Source organism: Etheostoma cragini, chromosome 2, assembly GCF_013103735.1.
Source record: "Etheostoma cragini isolate CJK2018 chromosome 2, CSU_Ecrag_1.0, whole genome shotgun sequence".
NCBI lineage: Eukaryota > Metazoa > Chordata > Actinopteri > Perciformes > Percidae > Etheostoma > Etheostoma cragini.
This window is the reverse complement of record NC_048408.1, coordinates 28,279,322-28,295,707: the sequence shown is the minus strand read 5'-3', so window position 1 is coordinate 28,295,707 and position 16,386 is coordinate 28,279,322. Positions and strand designations below refer to the sequence as shown.

The 16,386-nt window shown below is 39.6% G+C and overlaps 3 protein-coding genes and 1 long non-coding RNA gene across 5 annotated transcripts in view; 3 read left to right on the top strand and 1 right to left on the bottom strand.

The window, feature by feature from the left end:
* LOC117951942 (hemicentin-1-like) overlaps positions 1-3,035 on the top strand; it is a 119,445-nt gene extending 116,410 nt beyond the window's left edge. The window contains exons 31-35 of the mRNA XM_034883948.1: positions 500-581; positions 706-789; positions 1,979-2,160; positions 2,319-2,420; positions 2,456-3,035. Coding sequence (XP_034739839.1) covers positions 500-581; positions 706-789; positions 1,979-2,160; positions 2,319-2,420; positions 2,456-2,493 — 488 coding nt within the window. The 3' untranslated portion in view covers positions 2,494-3,035. The remainder of the gene's footprint in view (positions 1-499; positions 582-705; positions 790-1,978; positions 2,161-2,318; positions 2,421-2,455) is intronic.
* Positions 3,036-3,754: 719 nt separating this feature from the next.
* Positions 3,755-8,915, top strand: LOC117951935 (sialoadhesin-like). The gene is made up of 5 exons (XM_034883934.1): positions 3,755-3,948; positions 4,743-5,096; positions 5,871-6,098; positions 8,084-8,353; positions 8,638-8,915. Exons 1-5 carry the CDS (start codon positions 3,897-3,899, stop codon positions 8,913-8,915), a joined length of 1,182 nt encoding a protein of 393 aa, XP_034739825.1. The 5' UTR covers positions 3,755-3,896.
* Positions 8,916-9,335: 420 nt separating this feature from the next.
* LOC117934697 lies at positions 9,336-10,744 on the top strand. Its single transcript, XR_004654546.1, has 4 exons — positions 9,336-9,417; positions 9,762-9,822; positions 10,015-10,178; positions 10,340-10,744. It is a non-coding gene; the product is annotated as an uncharacterized LOC117934697 (long non-coding RNA).
* Positions 10,745-10,774: 30 nt separating this feature from the next.
* LOC117961804 (complement C3-like) overlaps positions 10,775-16,386 on the bottom strand; it is a 32,193-nt gene continuing 26,581 nt past the window's right edge. For both annotated transcript variants that reach the window (XM_034900751.1, XM_034900744.1), the window contains 11 exons: positions 16,273-16,363; positions 15,366-15,417; positions 15,195-15,282; positions 14,129-14,218; positions 13,837-13,942; positions 13,504-13,593; positions 13,310-13,393; positions 12,712-12,792; positions 12,369-12,516; positions 11,132-11,306; positions 10,775-11,076 (listed from right to left, as the gene is read on the bottom strand). In XM_034900751.1, the coding sequence (XP_034756642.1) occupies positions 11,171-11,306; positions 12,369-12,516; positions 12,712-12,792; positions 13,310-13,393; positions 13,504-13,593; positions 13,837-13,942; positions 14,129-14,218; positions 15,195-15,282; positions 15,366-15,417; positions 16,273-16,363 (966 nt within the window). In that variant the 3' untranslated portion in view covers positions 10,775-11,076; positions 11,132-11,170. The remainder of the gene's footprint in view (positions 11,077-11,131; positions 11,307-12,368; positions 12,517-12,711; positions 12,793-13,309; positions 13,394-13,503; positions 13,594-13,836; positions 13,943-14,128; positions 14,219-15,194; positions 15,283-15,365; positions 15,418-16,272; positions 16,364-16,386) is intronic.

The window sequence follows — 16,386 nt, the reverse complement described above, 5'->3', positions numbered from 1 at the left end:
ATAACGCCACCATGACCCATAATAACGCCACCATGACCTATAAAAACATGAAAGTTGTGATGGACAGGATTTTTTACTTTAATAGACCTGCATGTTTATTAAGTTAGGGGCTTTTTTTAGCAAGAAATGCAGGCTATGAAATAGACCGTTTTCAATATTTAATATTTAAATAAACTTTTTTATGTTTTTTTGTTTTTAATTCTAATTTAATTTGGGCCCTTATCATGGTTCATGTGTGCAATAAACATTACCCTTTTGTGAGGAAAAAATTGTGGCAGAGAATCATGATATCAATTCTAAGCTAAAATATTGTGATTCATATTTTTCCCCCTATCGTGAAGGCCTACAATGAGAGCATGCACATCAACTAGCGCACATTTTCATTCATATGGGCCAAGGGGAATGCAGATCAGAGTTCTTGAGCTTTGCACTGCCACATTTAAATGAAACTCCCATTTATGGTCCCCTCTCCTGGTACCTTGTATCCCTGTTTTCCCAGGTACATGGAAATCAGTCATCAGTGGAACAATCACTGCTGTTATCCTCATTGTCGTTTGTCTCTCTGTCTTCCTACTGATAAGGTGAGTAGATTTTGTTTGTTTTTCACGAAACCAGTGTAAAGGAAATAGCTGAAAATCTATTTTGTTCAGTATTTTTGCAACTAAATTATAAATGTGTTTGATTTTGATAAATTCTCCTCACCAGAAAAAAGAGAACCTCCAAGCAATTAGCCGAGCCTGGAGATGGATCAGACGACAGGGAACAGGTGAGCAAGGAGAACAATTCTGTGTAACTTCCTGTGAAGCTCTGGTTCCTATGTCATTCAGTATCATTAAAGTTCAACTTGGTTCCATGTGGCTTTTAAGCCACCCTTCTTCACACAAATGAATCCTCCTTGAATCTTGGCAACCAATCAAAAACAACAAATGACCATGGCCTAAGATGTGGGAGGTGTTGCATTAACACATTCTTGCATTCTCTTCTGCAAGTCAAGCACATAGTCAGCAGGTCTTGGTACCTCGGGACTTTGTCTCTTTTGCAGATCATGTAGTTGTGCTGGCTCTATCATGGAGTGGGAAACATCCTTGGCAAGTAAGGTTCAACCCCTCCAAGTCTGTGCCCATGGTCTGTGGTTAAGATGCCTCCTGGATGTTTCCCTGAAAATGTTTTCTGTATACGGAAATGTTTATATACTTATATCAACTGTTACTGACCTTCAGCAGCAGACGCTGGTAGGGGTACATACCGCATCAGGTTCAGAAAAGGCCTTAAAGTGCTCATATTATGCTCATTTTCAGGTTCATAATTGTATTTAGAGGTCGTACCAGAATAGGAAACAGTGGTTTAATTTTCAGAAAACACCATATATTTGTTGTCCTGTACATTGCTGCAGCTCCTCTTTTCACCCTCTGTGTCGAGCTTTCTATTTTAGCTACAGAGTGAGGCATCACACTTCTGTACCATCTTTGTCGGGAGTCGCACATGCTCAGTAAGTACTGCAAACTTGTCAGAAGCAGAGTATGAGTGCGCGCCATGCCAGCAGCTAGACGAGCATTATTACCTGTGTGACAGTGTGACGCACGTTCGTCTCTGAAGTAAAGGTTGGACTACAGTAGAGCTGTTTGGAGCAGTTTATATTACGGTGTTATCTGTTGGAGATGGTGAGTCCCTTTGGGGTAGACTTTGGGCTTTTACACCTTTTGTAAACCTATGACATGCTCAAAAAAGATATATAACACATTAAAGGAAAAGGAAAAGGCCAAAAAGCATAATATGAGCATTTTAAGATCTAGCAGGAGGAGAAAGACTTGACTATCTTGCTTAGTTTGTTGCCACCATGACTCGGACAAGGAGAAGTTAAGGACAATAGATGGATTAATTGATGAAGATGTACTACAACTAATTAGCGATTATATTAGCTATTGTATTATCTATAATTGTGAGTGTAAATATGTCTCTGCGCTGTCTACCCAATCAGTCAGAGGAGCGGGATGAACTTCACTACGCCAGTATCCACTTCTCCCAGAGCCAGACAGACCCTGTCTACTGCAACATCAGACCAGCTGGCGTCCGCAGACACGAGGACCAAGAAGAAGAAGAAGAAGACGACAGAGTGGAGTATTCTGCTGTCAAATTTAACAGTGCCAGTCCTCCGCCGAGGTGAGCCGCTCTTCTCACAGAACATTCTTCTCTAACTAAAATCTCACAATGGCATGCATTTAGAAGGTATTTATTGTTGATAGGTTGTTGCATTTGCGTACATTTTAACTCAGTTTTTTTATTTGTATTCGATTTTAATATATTTTTTTTCCTCTCAGAAACAGAGGTCAGGAAACGGGGGAGGATCCAGCTGCATGCTACAGTACAGTCAACAAAACTGCTGAACTTAACAGGAAACTCTAGTATTTCCTTATTCTTTTACATTTTTTTTAAATAGGTAATATATGCTAGCAGCCGTGTCATGCTAGCAGCCTCCACTTTGTTCCAGACTAAAATGGCTCAACAACTTTGATTTGATTTATTGAATTGAAAAGCCTTTATGACTTACGCATGAAAATACATCAAATACAATCAGGAAAAAAACAGGAAATCCAGGACTTATTTCCATTGTTGTCCTCAACACATAAACATCAGGACAGGACACTTACTCAATGGATTGCCGTACACTTTCACTGACATTCATGATTATCAGAGAGTTATCCCCCAACTTTAACTGTAACTCTGAATCCTGGCAATATACTGTATATACTGTACATAGGTACAATTTCTTTTCTTTGTTTGGTGTAAATAAACACATGTAGGACATTGTTTGAAATATGATATAAATACTTTATGACACACCTGTAGCTATGCATGGACATTATTGTATATTGTAGTAGTGGAAAAAGGGATAGGATTAAACTTTTGTTTTTTCTGGACATGTTTGATATTAATGTTTTTGATTAATTTTGGAATTAACAGACATCATAATCCAAAGGATAACATGTTAAAGTGTGAACACTTATTTCCAACATGGTCCTTGGTGTTACAAATATTTTACATGTTTATTTTAATTATTTTACACCATTAAATAAAGCATTCAGTTGACTCGCCTTTGACGATTTCCTGCATGTCTTGCTTGTATATATATATATAGATATATTGATATAGATATATATATAGATATATATTTATATATATCCCGACATTTGTCTTGTGTATGCTCTTATTTTTTTTGTTTTTTTTTACCAGTGTTATTATCAAAATTGGGTTGTTGGTTTTTAGTTATTTATGTGGTATATTCTATTACATCACAGCTCATTATACCATTATGCTTTTTTTTTAAATACCTTTTTATGGCCTAAATATTTTGTTCTGTATTGCATTTGTTTACATTTTCCACGTTCTGTTCCGTAGTGTTTTATTTTGTTTCAATAAAGAGTGAAATGCTCTCACCTCATGTCCACAGTTAAAGGTTGATGTAAAGTGATGTTGAAAACTTTCCATTGTCTCCTTAGGAACTTAGGTTAAGTTGTGAACTGCTGAGAGGATTGCTAAAACATTGTTTAAGATACTGGCTTGTGCATTAAAAAAAGAAGACATAAGAAATAATGTTAGTGTTGAAGAGGTGGTGTGGGTGAAACCGGTTTGGTCGCAGCAGGTCGCAAAACTGGTGTCTTTTTCTGCCAAGCAAGTCATTGGCATAGTAACTTACTGGCACCTGGTCCACTGTGTGTGTTAATGTGAAGAGGAAGGAAGTCTAGTGGGTTTTAACACCGTCTGCGTTCTATCGCCGGCTTACTTTCATACCCAGAGAGGAACGTTGAAGTAGAATGCTTCAATGTGACCTATCTATATCTTGTGTACATTTTGTCTTTTTCCCTCAGTGAAGCCACACAAGGACGAGAGGAGCAGCTATGAGTTCAACAGCAGCGAGCGGTTTTCTGGTCTTCCTTCTGTCTGTGCCAGGTAATGTACAGCCACATTTATATTGTAGGTCATTTAGTTCACTTATTCAATGTAACTATAAATGGGATTAAAAAGTATTCTAAATAAATCCCATGATGACTGCAATTTTCAAGTCTTTGAAGAGGTTTGGTATTTTCCAACCTGGACCCTATTCCATGTTTAGGTGCCTTAAGGGACTGCTCATTCTTTTTATGTGAGGGACTACTGGAGGGAGGAGTTTTGCGATCTTAAGTCAAAATAGACCTGATTCTGCTAAAAGTTAAGTGTGATGGTGAGCAAAGCGCTGCAACAATCACAATTACTAAATTCACTTCTAAGACTTTTTTTACGCGAGAAATCAATTATCTAAAGCTCAAATATGGGCCTTTTCCTGACAATTGGTGGCTAATTGCAAATTTGGTCCGACTGTGTCGGAGTTCTGAAGCTGCACAGCTGACGTGACAGCCGGCGGTTGCCAGGGTCGACGGCTGGCCCCCTGGCCTGTCCACCTTCACAGACCCCTCTGTGAGCTGCCTGGAGCTATCAGGAGACTATCGGACAAGAGGCGTTTGTTTCCCCAATCGTTTGTTTAAATAACTTAACACACATATCCATAAAAGTACAATATTTACCAATGGCAGCATAAAAAAAAGGACTCAAAGTAAACTAAAAGTACCTTAAATCTTTACTGAAGTACATTACTTGAGTAAATATACTTTGTGGCATTTTGGATATTTGGAATTAGTTCCCCTGCAGGTTTACATAAAGAAACGCTTTGATTGATTTGATGTGTGTGACTGTGCTCTGTGTTACAGTAATGCAGGGTCAGAACTGGAGAGTGACCTACAATCCTACTGAGACCTGTGTTTTAAAGGGCTCAACAGTTGAAATAAGCTGCACCTACAGATACCCATCCAGGATAAATGTCCGTGATACTGCAGTTGAAAAAACAATCTGGTTTACTCGAGTTAGTGATCGTGAGCCTGTGGATCTGAGAGCAGACTCGGAGTATTCAGGCCGTGTGCAGAACCACTGCAGTAAGAACAGCTGCACTCTGACAATCTCAGACCTGAGAGAGAGGGACTCAGCCGAGTACAAGTTCATGTTCACAACAAACCAATCAGGTGGGAGTGTTGCTGGTGAACCTGGAGTCACTTTGTCAGTCACAGGTAATATTTTAATTTACGTAATCTTGTTCATTTTGGTTTTTGTTACTCACTTCATTCATCTTCTACACTTGCATTACTGTAAATGTACGTATTTTCATTCCTCTCAAGTATTCAGTTCAATTGTATTTATAAGATCAATTCATAACGAGTTTTTGCGAGACACTTTACAGATAGAGTAGGTCTAGACCACACTCTATAATTTACAAGGACCCAACAGATCTAGTAGTGCCCTCCAGAGCAAGCAACAGTAGCGACAGTGGTGAGGAAAAACTCTTTTAGGAAGAAACCTGGGACAGACCCAGGCTCAGACCCTGGGTGGTTAAGTATGGGTTTTTTCAGTATGTGTTCTGGTATTTTGATACCTTTTATCGTTTTCTTTCTATCATCTATATCTATCATCTATATAAAGTATACAGTGATGTATACACTGTACATACAGTACAAACAGATTTTGTCACGGATGGCGTCACACCATGCAAGTTGCAGCCATGAAACTTTACAGGTGTGTAGTTTGTATCAAAAATAAAAAGGCCAAATCAAAGATGGGTGGTAAAAAGTAGGGAAGGGGCCCTCGATCAGTCAGTTGACTGATCACAAGACCACATTATGTTATTGAAAGCTCTGAATTTGTTTGTAAAATATCTTTTGAGATTACATTCTCTCTTCAAGATATGTTGTTCACGAGGGGAAAACATGAACACCCATGCATAGATGATGTCAAAAGTGATTCATATAAATGTATAAAGAAGTTGTATTTCTTTTCCTTTTTCACAGATCCCGATCTACGGGTTGAGGTGAAACCAGTAGTCCACCAGGGTTATACCAAGGCAGAGCTGAGGTGTCACAGCGCTTGTCGTCTCCCTGATCATCCTTCCTACATCTGGTACAAGAAGGGACAAGAAATTGAGGCAGAAACAGCTTCTTTTACAATCTACTTTGAGTGGTCAGACAGCTTTTCCTGTGCTCTTAAAGGACGGGAGGACTTCCCTTCTCCTCCAGTGTGTGAGTTTACTCCAGTCTTCCACTGACAGAACGCCTGTGGCACTGTCTAATGACATGTTTTAAAAATGTCTGAGCTCACTTCTCCTTTCTATATCAACACCGTGTTTTCTCACTTCTGCTGTCAGTAGCTCAACGACAATACAACCTTTTCTCTGTGAAAAAATAGACTGAAGAATGTTTTATATTTCAGGTGTAAATAGGCAGCACTGCCACAGAGTGCTCTACACTGACAGAAGCATCTGCGCCTTCAAAGGCTCTTCAGTGGACATTTCTTGCACGTACGACAGTTATGAATCTATCAAATCTGCATTCTGGTTCAGTCCTGGCCGTAGTTGTCGAGGACAGAAACCTTCCCAGCCTGGAGACCTTAGTAAAGACTCCCAGTATGAAGGTCGTGTTCAGGTAGAAACAGAGAGAGGACGCTCCACTCTGAGAATCTCTGACCTGAGAGAGAGCGACTCAGCTGAGTATCACTTCAAGTTCATAACACCACGCTTTGAATGGAGGAGCAGTTTACCTGGAACAACTCCGACTGTCACAGGTACTGATCAACACAAACTGATATATTAACAGCAGCAGTTTAACATAAGTCACCCATGGGTCTATACAGGCTGATCTAATGGCTTTATTAAAAATCCTTTTCAAACGCTTTGAAGATTAGTGATAATGCAATGCAAGAAATAACTTTTGGATTACAAGGTTGTGAAAAAGGCTTTGGCTAGTGTTTAGTTTATTTTTAAACTAGTTAATCAGGAAGACTACTTTCTTTAATAACGACACTTAATGGTTGAACAACTGCTATGTGTCATGGTTGAGGAGGATCCACATCAGCTAAAGAGCTTTACTGCAACCCAAAAGTTCAATGCATGGCTTGTAACTGACATATACAGTATTAACAATGTTTAAACCTTTTTTTTTTTAAGTGCATCAACAGAAAGTGTGACAAAAATATGGGTTACAAGTTTAAGTGAAAAAACAGTAAAAAACTGTTTCACTGATTCTCAGAGGGTTTATATTAACTTCCATACCCACTTTTGTGCGAGGTGTTAATCATTTAGATTACAGATATCTCAAAGTATTTCACAGTTAAGACACTCTCTGTAAAGATTATCGCATGTGTGTAATGTCTGTTAGCTAACGCCATTTTCTCCTCACATCCAGCTCTTCGGGTTAAGGTGAGCAGAAAACTAGTCTACCATTCTTATACCTATGCACAGCTGACGTGTCACAGCAGCTGCAGTCCAACTGATCGGCGTTCCTACGTCTGGTTCAAGAATGGACGGAGAATCACGAAGGAGCAAAGTTCTTCATATAAAGACCGGTTTTATCTAGGAGACATCATCTCCTGTGCTTTGAAAGGACATGACATTTACAGATCTTTGCCAGTTTGTGAGTTTACTCCACTGTGTACTTAACAAAAAATGTATATCCAACATCAACCTCCATGACCCAGTCCCTTTGGGTGTAATATTGTCTTCTCCACCTTATAAACGTATTAATGTTTTCTACTCCAGATGCTTTGAAGATTCCCTCTGTGTCACTGAGTCCCTCTGGTGAAATCATGGAGGGCAGTTCAGTGACTCTGACCTGTAGCAGTGATGCTAACCCAGCAGCTACTTACACCTGGTACGTGGAGAACCAAAAACTTCTGACCAAGAACCACAGCTTGTCTTCAGTTCCATCCTGTCCTCTGACTCTGGAGAATATTACTGTGCAGCTGAAAACGAGCTGGGAAAGAGGACATCTGAATCCATCTTTATTAATGTGAAATGTGAGTGAAATTCAGTTTGTACTAGAAAATACATTTTCTGCAGAAAATGCTTGTGAATGATAGTCTTTCTTGGTCTTCAATTCTGCTTCATAGGCACAGTCTGCGGCTGTATTAAACTGAGCAGCTCCAGTAGTTGCTTATGGAGAGGTTTAATTCACTATTGGCAACATGTGGCTGATTTTATAGTTAACGTATGTCAAATCATCTCCTCCAGATGGTCCAAAGCTTCCCTCTGTGTCAGTGAGTCCCTCTGCTGAGATAGTGGAGGGCAGTTCAGTGACTCTGACCTGTAGCAGTGATGCTAACACAGCAGCTAACTACACCTGGTACAAGGAGAACCAAACATTGGCCAGTCCACTTCATGGACCAGAAGACATCTACCATTTTCCCTCCATCAGCTCCAAGGACAGAGGGAACTGCCACTGCAAGTCTGAGAATCAGCATGGAGAGTTATCCTCTAAGTCTGTATTTATAGATGTTCAGTGTAAGTATTAAACATTTGCACTTCTCTTAGGCGAACATTGTTTTTAAAAGTAGGGATTAGTGGGTTGATTTGTGCGGTTGCGGAAGTAGAGCCACCTGTTGTTTCCAGGAAACCAAAGACAAAATTGTCTCATGTGACCATATGTTTGTAAGAGTTCATTTTATGTACTCCTTAATGGAGGTAGAGGGACACAAAGATGTGTGTACATTTAAGTTTAAACCTGTCCAAACAAGCAGCATGTCTGCTGACATTAATGATTTGGCTCCCTACATGTTCTCCTCCAGATGGTCCAAAGCGTCCCTCTGCGTCAGTGAGTCCCTCTGCTGAGATAGTGGAGGGCAGTTCAGTGACTCTGACCTGTAGCAGTGATGCTAACCCAGCAGCTAACTACACCTGGTACAAGGAGAATGAAGACTCACCAAAAGCATCAGGACAGATCTTCACCATCACTGATGTTAGACCTGAACACAGTGGGGATTATTCCTGTGAAGCCCAGAACAGAAGAGGACGTCAGAGCTCCACCTTACATCTGACTGTTATAGCAGGTAAGATTTATTTTTAAACACACATGCACACACTGCAGCAGAGATCATAACACACCATCTGATGTAATGCTGTGCAATAGGATTGGTTAAAGTGTAGTAGATAAAAACACCAGCCATGACTTTTGGTTTTGACACACTGAGCTTTTTCAGACCTTTTGGACGCATGTTACAGTTTTTTTCAATGTGCTTAAGTACTATTATGACAGCAGGGACCATTTCTTTTTACACAGTTGTGGGGGTGGCAGTAGCTCTGTAGTCTGTAGGGAGTTGGGTTGGGAACCGGAGGGTTGTTGGTTTAAATCCTATTATGGACCATCCCTAAATGCTATAAGGAGTAGTCAGACTCCAGGAGGGTCTGGCAAAGCGAGACAACTCTGAGGCTAATGGTGCTGAACATCTTGCATCATCAGCGTTGTCATATTTTTCACCACTTCTAAGAGCATGGAAATCAAAAGCGGTTGGAACAACCACTGCCGCTGTCCTGGCTGTCATACTGCTCTCTGTTTTTATGTTGGCTAGGTAAGCACCTTCATAGTCATTGAAACGAACATGACTCAAACATGTCAACTTGGACCTTATTGTCGTAAAGGTTTGGCCATACATTCTGTCAAATAAGGCAAGAGTTCACTTTAAATCTACGTGATAACCATTATGTTTACACAAAACTATGGATACAATAGGTTGTAACAGGAAGTAAGTCAGTAATCTGCGACAGTTTGGGGTTATGATTTTAAAGTTGGCCTAAATTTTCTTTTCCAAATATGTTTGCTTAAAATGTTTTCTTTTAATTAACTCAGTGAAATCATTGAAGCAGTCAGTTTGTCAGACTTAAATAATTTATGAATTTCATTTTTTCTAACCAGAAAGAAGAGGGCTTCCAAGCAATCACCTGAGCCTAAAGAGAAACCAAAACCCAGGGAACAGGTGAGGAAAAAGAGCTGAAGCAGACTGCTGGGTCACATGTGAAAGCTCGTCGTCTTGCTCTGTTTCCAAAATTCTATTGGACCAATTTGATTGGGCTGCAGCAATCTACTCCCCACCTGTAATGATACTTCCTGGAACGACTGGCTGCGTAGAGTAACTTTACTGTAAGTAACTGTAACCTTGTCTCTGCAGTATCTAACTACTCAGAGAGAGCTGGCCAGTGAGCAGGAGGACCTTCACTATGCCAGTGTCCAGTTCTCCAAGAAGCAGCCAGATTCTCTCTCCATCAGACCCGCTCGGCTCCACAGACAGGAGGAGGGAGACAGCGTTGTGTACGCTGCAGTCACATTTTAGAGGTGAGCGGCTCCCCTCACAGGAACAGGATCCTGACTTTGAGATTAGAATGACATTAGCTTGGACACATCTCATCGCTGTTGCATTTGCCTGATGCAGTTTGATCATTTATTGTCTTACCTATTAAAATCCCTGATTAACTTTTTTTTGCTTTCAAAACCAGAAGTCAGACGGGGAGGATTCAGCTGCACTGTACAGCACAATCAACAAAAAACCCGCTGAACACAGAAGGAATCTCCAGCCTGGTATTTATATTGACTAGTCTGTTTATTTAAGCTGGTAACCATTGATTGCATATATTTCTTTGTGAGAATACAGCATTAAGAGAACCACATACATTTCAATTTAACAAATTTAAAACAATACCAAAATTTGATAATTCCTTTTAATTGTAAACTTAAATTATTTTACATGTCTTTTGGAAGTCTAATTATTTAGAAGTACATTTTAATGACAACCTGTTTTGATGTTTTAGCCCCCAGCAGATACAACCCTCTACACTTGATTTTTGTGTGTAACAGCAATCAAACTCGACCTGAACTTAACCTTAGTATGAAACCTTTTCACTTGAAATAAACTTGACACGTATGCAGGAAAAGCTAAAGTTTGTTGTATTAATCCCATCCTTTTATCATCAATATGTTTTATTTTAGCTCATATTACAGTAGGTATTGCAACTGTTTTTTGTTAACTATTCTATAGAAGCTCTAATACCCTTGAGAGGTCAGTTAACTTTTCTTTTATTCGTGATAATTAGTTATTTCTCACTGTTATTATCTCATTACAGTAAAGAAAAACCTAATGGGTATGTTGCTATAACAAACTCCACTTCAGTTCTCTTTTTCTACAGTGAAAACACAAATAAAATGTTTAAATGCCATTATAACTCCAGCTTTAACCCTGAAATGATCATTACATGTTTCCGTGAAGTTATTTGACATCTTTGCAACAAAACATCACAGGATAAAGGTGTGAGGTTGAGGCTCAGACACGTCTACACCCTGCAGGCGTTGACAGACAGTTCATCCACAGTATCACTGAGGCTCTTGCATTTAGCCGGCATGCTGGAGCACTCTGCAGACGTAGGCCAGCGCTCCACCCAGGTGTCTTTTCCCAGCATGTAGATGGCTCTGGCAGACAGGGAGGAAGAGAGGAGTTGGGACTGTTAGGAGCTATTTCTGCTTGTGCACCTTGCCTCAAAATGGTTATGGAACATCGCCGGTGCAACACAGATGTCTTCTATATTCATAGTTTTATTTTTTATGTTTTAAGGTACATAACAGTGACTAATGTTTCAACGTAGAGCTACATCTTTAGGTGATTGATGTAACTCTACAAAACATTAGTCATGTTTTTTTACTCCTCACTGTTTGGTCGTGGCCTGGTTGCACCGGATTGATGTTTGCAGAAGTGCAGAGAACTCTCTCTCTTCTACTTGGCTATGATATAGTATCTTTTACTGCAGTTTCATTATTTAAAGAATATCACCGGTGTAGTTTCTCTGTCCTTCAGTCCCATCACTTTACCTTTACATACTTATTACTTACTTTTTTACAAACCTTTATACATCTGTATACTTATACTTTTTACACTAGTGTATTCATTTGCAATTACTCTACCCCTGTCTAACACAAATGCATTTTACTTTATTTCATCCTTGTTTTTCAACTTCTGCAAAATTTTATGTCTGAGATTCTTATTTAGTTTTTTTACTTGTGTTATTTTGTTTTTCTCCATGTTTAATGTGCAGCATTGGAGGAGGCCAGAGATCAAACATGTTCACTGCCAACGACATTCTTGTATAGTACATTGGTAATAAATAACATGAAACTAGCAAAATAAAAATAAAGGAATCTTTTTACTGTAAGTTAGTTTGTACTTAGGGGGACAAAAATGTTTTCTTGTTTGTGATGCAGAAACAAGTACAAGTACATTCATTTATTTAAATGTTCAGGAAGGCATGACAACAGCTGAAAGTTTACATCTCATCATTTAGCATCTAACTTGTTCTGCTTTGGTAGCTTCATACGATGGCGGCTAGAAAAGACACATTTGCTAAATTTGAGAACATGAACTCATCCATGTTTAGTCAGAACCTCCAACTGTCACTTGCACTACAGCTAACTTCACCTCCTGCATTTGTCACAATTTTTTGTAACAAGTATACATTTTTCTTCTCTTGCTCTTTTTACCTGTTGGTGTCACTATCAGTGTTCCACTGGTCCTCTTTGGGGCCGATGATGAGGTACTCGGAGCCCTGCTTCAGGTTGATTCCATCCCTGCAGCCTCCGTGAGACATGAAGAACCTCGTCTGACCCACTACAACCCCTGCCTCCCCACCTGGATGGTAGGAGGGAGAGATTCAAATGATATATAGAATATGGGTCCATCTGATAATTAATCATGCAATCTGGTTGGATATTCTACATTCTGAGGCCATTGTGAGGAAGTATCTTACTTAGTAGTTAACTCTTCTATTTGAAAACCAAAAGAGCTGATAACCATAAAAGAGAGCCGTCTATTGCTTTGACTCACCCAGCTTGATAATTTGCACGATCTCCATCTCATATTTGTCGTAGTAACTCTGGCTGACACTCAGCACCTTCACCTTGAAAACTGAAGCACAAGAAAATCTCATAAGGAAATCCAATAAATAGTTAGTGTAGTGGGTACAGTTTAATATTTTTTCCAAAAATTAGATGACTCAAGGAATCCCGGGAAATAACAATGTTTGTTAATTAATTTTTTTAGTAATGTATCGATATCATTCAAATATGCATAACCAAATATTTCTTTATTAGGGCAGGAATATTTCTCTTTCAAACACATACAAGTTCCACTAAATTACAGAAAAAATGTACACCTGTACACTGCAAAGTGACAAGGCCATAGGCCGATGTAAAACTGAATAAAAAATAAAAAAGCCTAAACACTCTGACGCAATATCAGCATTACACTGAACTCGTGACAACTTCACACAAAATGTATTTTATTATATATACCAATAATTTAAAGTAATCGTTTTCATGTCATCCTCTCATTTTTGCTTCTGTGATTATCAAGGTGTGTGTGTGTGTGTGTGTGTGTGTGTGTGTGTGTGTTAAGGCCGTGAGTGTGTGACAATGTATCATACCATGGTGTAAAGTCTTGCAGGCAAACACCTCTCTTTCTTTATTGAGGAAGTTTTCACCGTCTGTTTTGGGGACGCAGCAGTCACCTGGACAGTATGAGAAAATGTATTTACAATAAATCCAGAAATTGAAAGTAACAGACCATAAATACAAAGGTGTCCACTAATGCGTTGTTGCAGACACGTGCACACGTTACCCTGCGTGCAGCGGCAGACGTTGTCCCTGCAGATCTGAGCGAGCGCGTCTTTGTCCTCTCTGGGAGTGTAGGTACGACTGCAGCGGTGATCTGAGTGAGAGAGAGAGAAAAAAAAGAGGTACGCACAACACCTCATACTGAAAGATTCAATATTATTTTTCAGTATTACCAACACAATAAAAAACTGGACATATTTTACACAGTCAAACCAGGACCAAATCTGCCTGTTATTTTGTCTCAGTTTGGGTCTTTTACTGATGTTTAAGATCTTTTGGTTGTGAACTATTACTTAAATGTGATGTGAGCTGTGATGGTCTGAGTGTGTTCTCCCACCTGGGCTGTAATACTCGTAGACAGTCACCGAGGATGGCTGGAGGAGGCCGACTTTGAAGTTCTGCTGAAGCCTGAAGATCAGGATCTCTGGCTCTTTGTGAGACACCTGAGAGGACAAAGGGGGATAAATAAGTGCAACAGAGAAGAGAAACAGCCAATAAGGACATTATTTTTGCAAGTCTCTAAGATCTGAGTATTCTGTGTAACAGTGCTGTGCAAAACATGTACACACTGACTTTATGAGACCAGTTTTGACTTCCTTCTGGTTAGAAACAAGTTAACAATGTTTAACCTTGAACAGGTGGATGATCAGAGAGCCTCGGTCGCTCAGATTGTCAACAATCTTGAAGTTATTGATGTATTGGTCCACTGAGTTCGACAACTGGAAAAAACACAAGAATGTAAAGAATCAATCTCGCAATCCAGACCGTCAGCAGATTCACTACAATTTCATTCATAGGACTTATCTCACCCACGTGAAAATGCATCACATCAAAATAATTAACAGCCCTTTATGCACTTTTTGCCGAATTAAAGCACAAGGCACCTATCTACACATGTTCTGGGAGTGTGCTCCCGATGGTCAGTTCTGGAACAGTACTGCATCCAAAATCCCCTCCTTGTTTAATGTTAAGGTCCTAATTCTGAATAACCTGTCAGCCTTCCGGCTCTCGAGGAAACGTGCTGTGTTTGCTGGACTTATAGCTGCAAAGAGGATGATTGCAACCTGTTGGAAAACCCCACATGACCTGTCTATCCGCACGTGGACCCTTTCCTGGATGTGGTCTATTTGGAACTGTCCACGGCGCGGATAATGGTCCCCCACGGAAGACTCTGGACACATGGCGGTGCATCGCTGACTCTGAGGACCTCTAACTTGCGCAGGTGTTTGGTCCCTTGTCTTGTGCGTGTGTCTGTTTCTGCGTGTGTTGTTTTGTCTCCCTCCCTCCCGTCTGCTCTCGGTTTAATTATTATTTGCAAAATGTTTTTTTTTTTTTGGCCCTTGGACCCGGTCTAGTCTCAGTGTATTACTTGCCCCCTCACGACAGTCTCTTTATCAGCAGGGCTTACATTGTGGCTTCTTTGCAATACATTTGTAACCTCATACAAAGGTTATATAGTATATATACACTATATAGTATAATGTGTATAGTTTTATATAGAAAGTCTTTTGTGTGTTTTAGTACTTTACTGATCTGTTGTGAAAGTGTGAAATTATTCTTTCAGTTTGTCAGTTACATCACTTCAGGTGTTCAGGTTTGTAACATTTTCTATGATTTTGAAATAAGTGGAGATGTACTCAACAAAAACTAAACCTGAACCTGGATCATCTTAATCTAGCAGTAGAGGCTGATTACCATCTCCAGGTCAGAGTTTTCTGGGGTGAAGCCGGTGGGCAGATTTATATCCAGAATCACCATCCGGACATCTCTGGGTCCTAAAGCCCTGTGGGGTAGAAAGGGAGACAAACGGATACTTTAGGTTTTTATTCACCTTTTTATTTAAAAAATAAAATAACAGTGACTCACCTCACTTTGATGGTGAGCTGGTAGGACTTTTCCACATCAGCTGGAGGCTTTTCTGTTATGGGACAGAAATGTGCAGAAGTTTGGTTGCTTGTCCTGTGGACTTTAATTTATGTAACACTATTTTATTTGGCTGTGCTACCGTATGCTATTTAATTTTTACTTAAAGATATTTAGTTTGTGTTGTGATATGTCAAAAAATACATCTTGACATGCAATTTGTTCTTTAAATTTGTTTTAAATTTTCCGGTTTTGCACATATGTTTTAAATTGTGGGTGCCCAGATAGCTCAATTGGTAGAGCAGGCGCTCATATATAGAGGTTTAATCCTCGACGCAGCGGCCGCGGGTTGGACTCCAACCTGCGGGCCATTCCCCCTCCCCCCCTTCATTTCTTCAGCTGTCCTGTCAATAAAGTCGTAAAAATGCCCAAATGATCTTTAAAATCTAGCTTTAAAAAAAAATAAGAAAATGCTTTCAACAATAGTTGAATATTTCACCATTATATTAAAAGGTGTTTTATTAATGTAGGTTATTAAATGTATTTATGCATTTTTTCAGTAAGATGTTCGATGCTCTTGTGTGTGATGACTTAACGTCTTTCACATATTTTTTTGCTTCGTTATTGTTTATATCATGGCATGTATAATAGGTTCAAATGAAACTGTATCAGTTTTAACTTTTCTTTGTGTTATATTAGGCTGTAATTCTGTCATGTTTTAAGCTTTTTGTTTCAGACATATTAAGGAAATAGAACAATCCAGGAGATTTTTATCTTCGCTGAAATGTATTAATTCCTTTGTGGCACTAAAAGTGACTTCTCTTGACCTACAGTAAGAGGAAAGAAGACATCACTGTAGAGAAAGACACCATTCATGCTCCATATGAGACAGTGTGAGAACTTGTGTTACCGCTGGATTCTTCGATAGCGACGCTGAACTCAAAGTCCTTGCAGGGCATCTTCTCATCCACCTCTGGCAGCTGGTTGTAATGGGTCACGACCTAGAGTCGAACACACCACATGC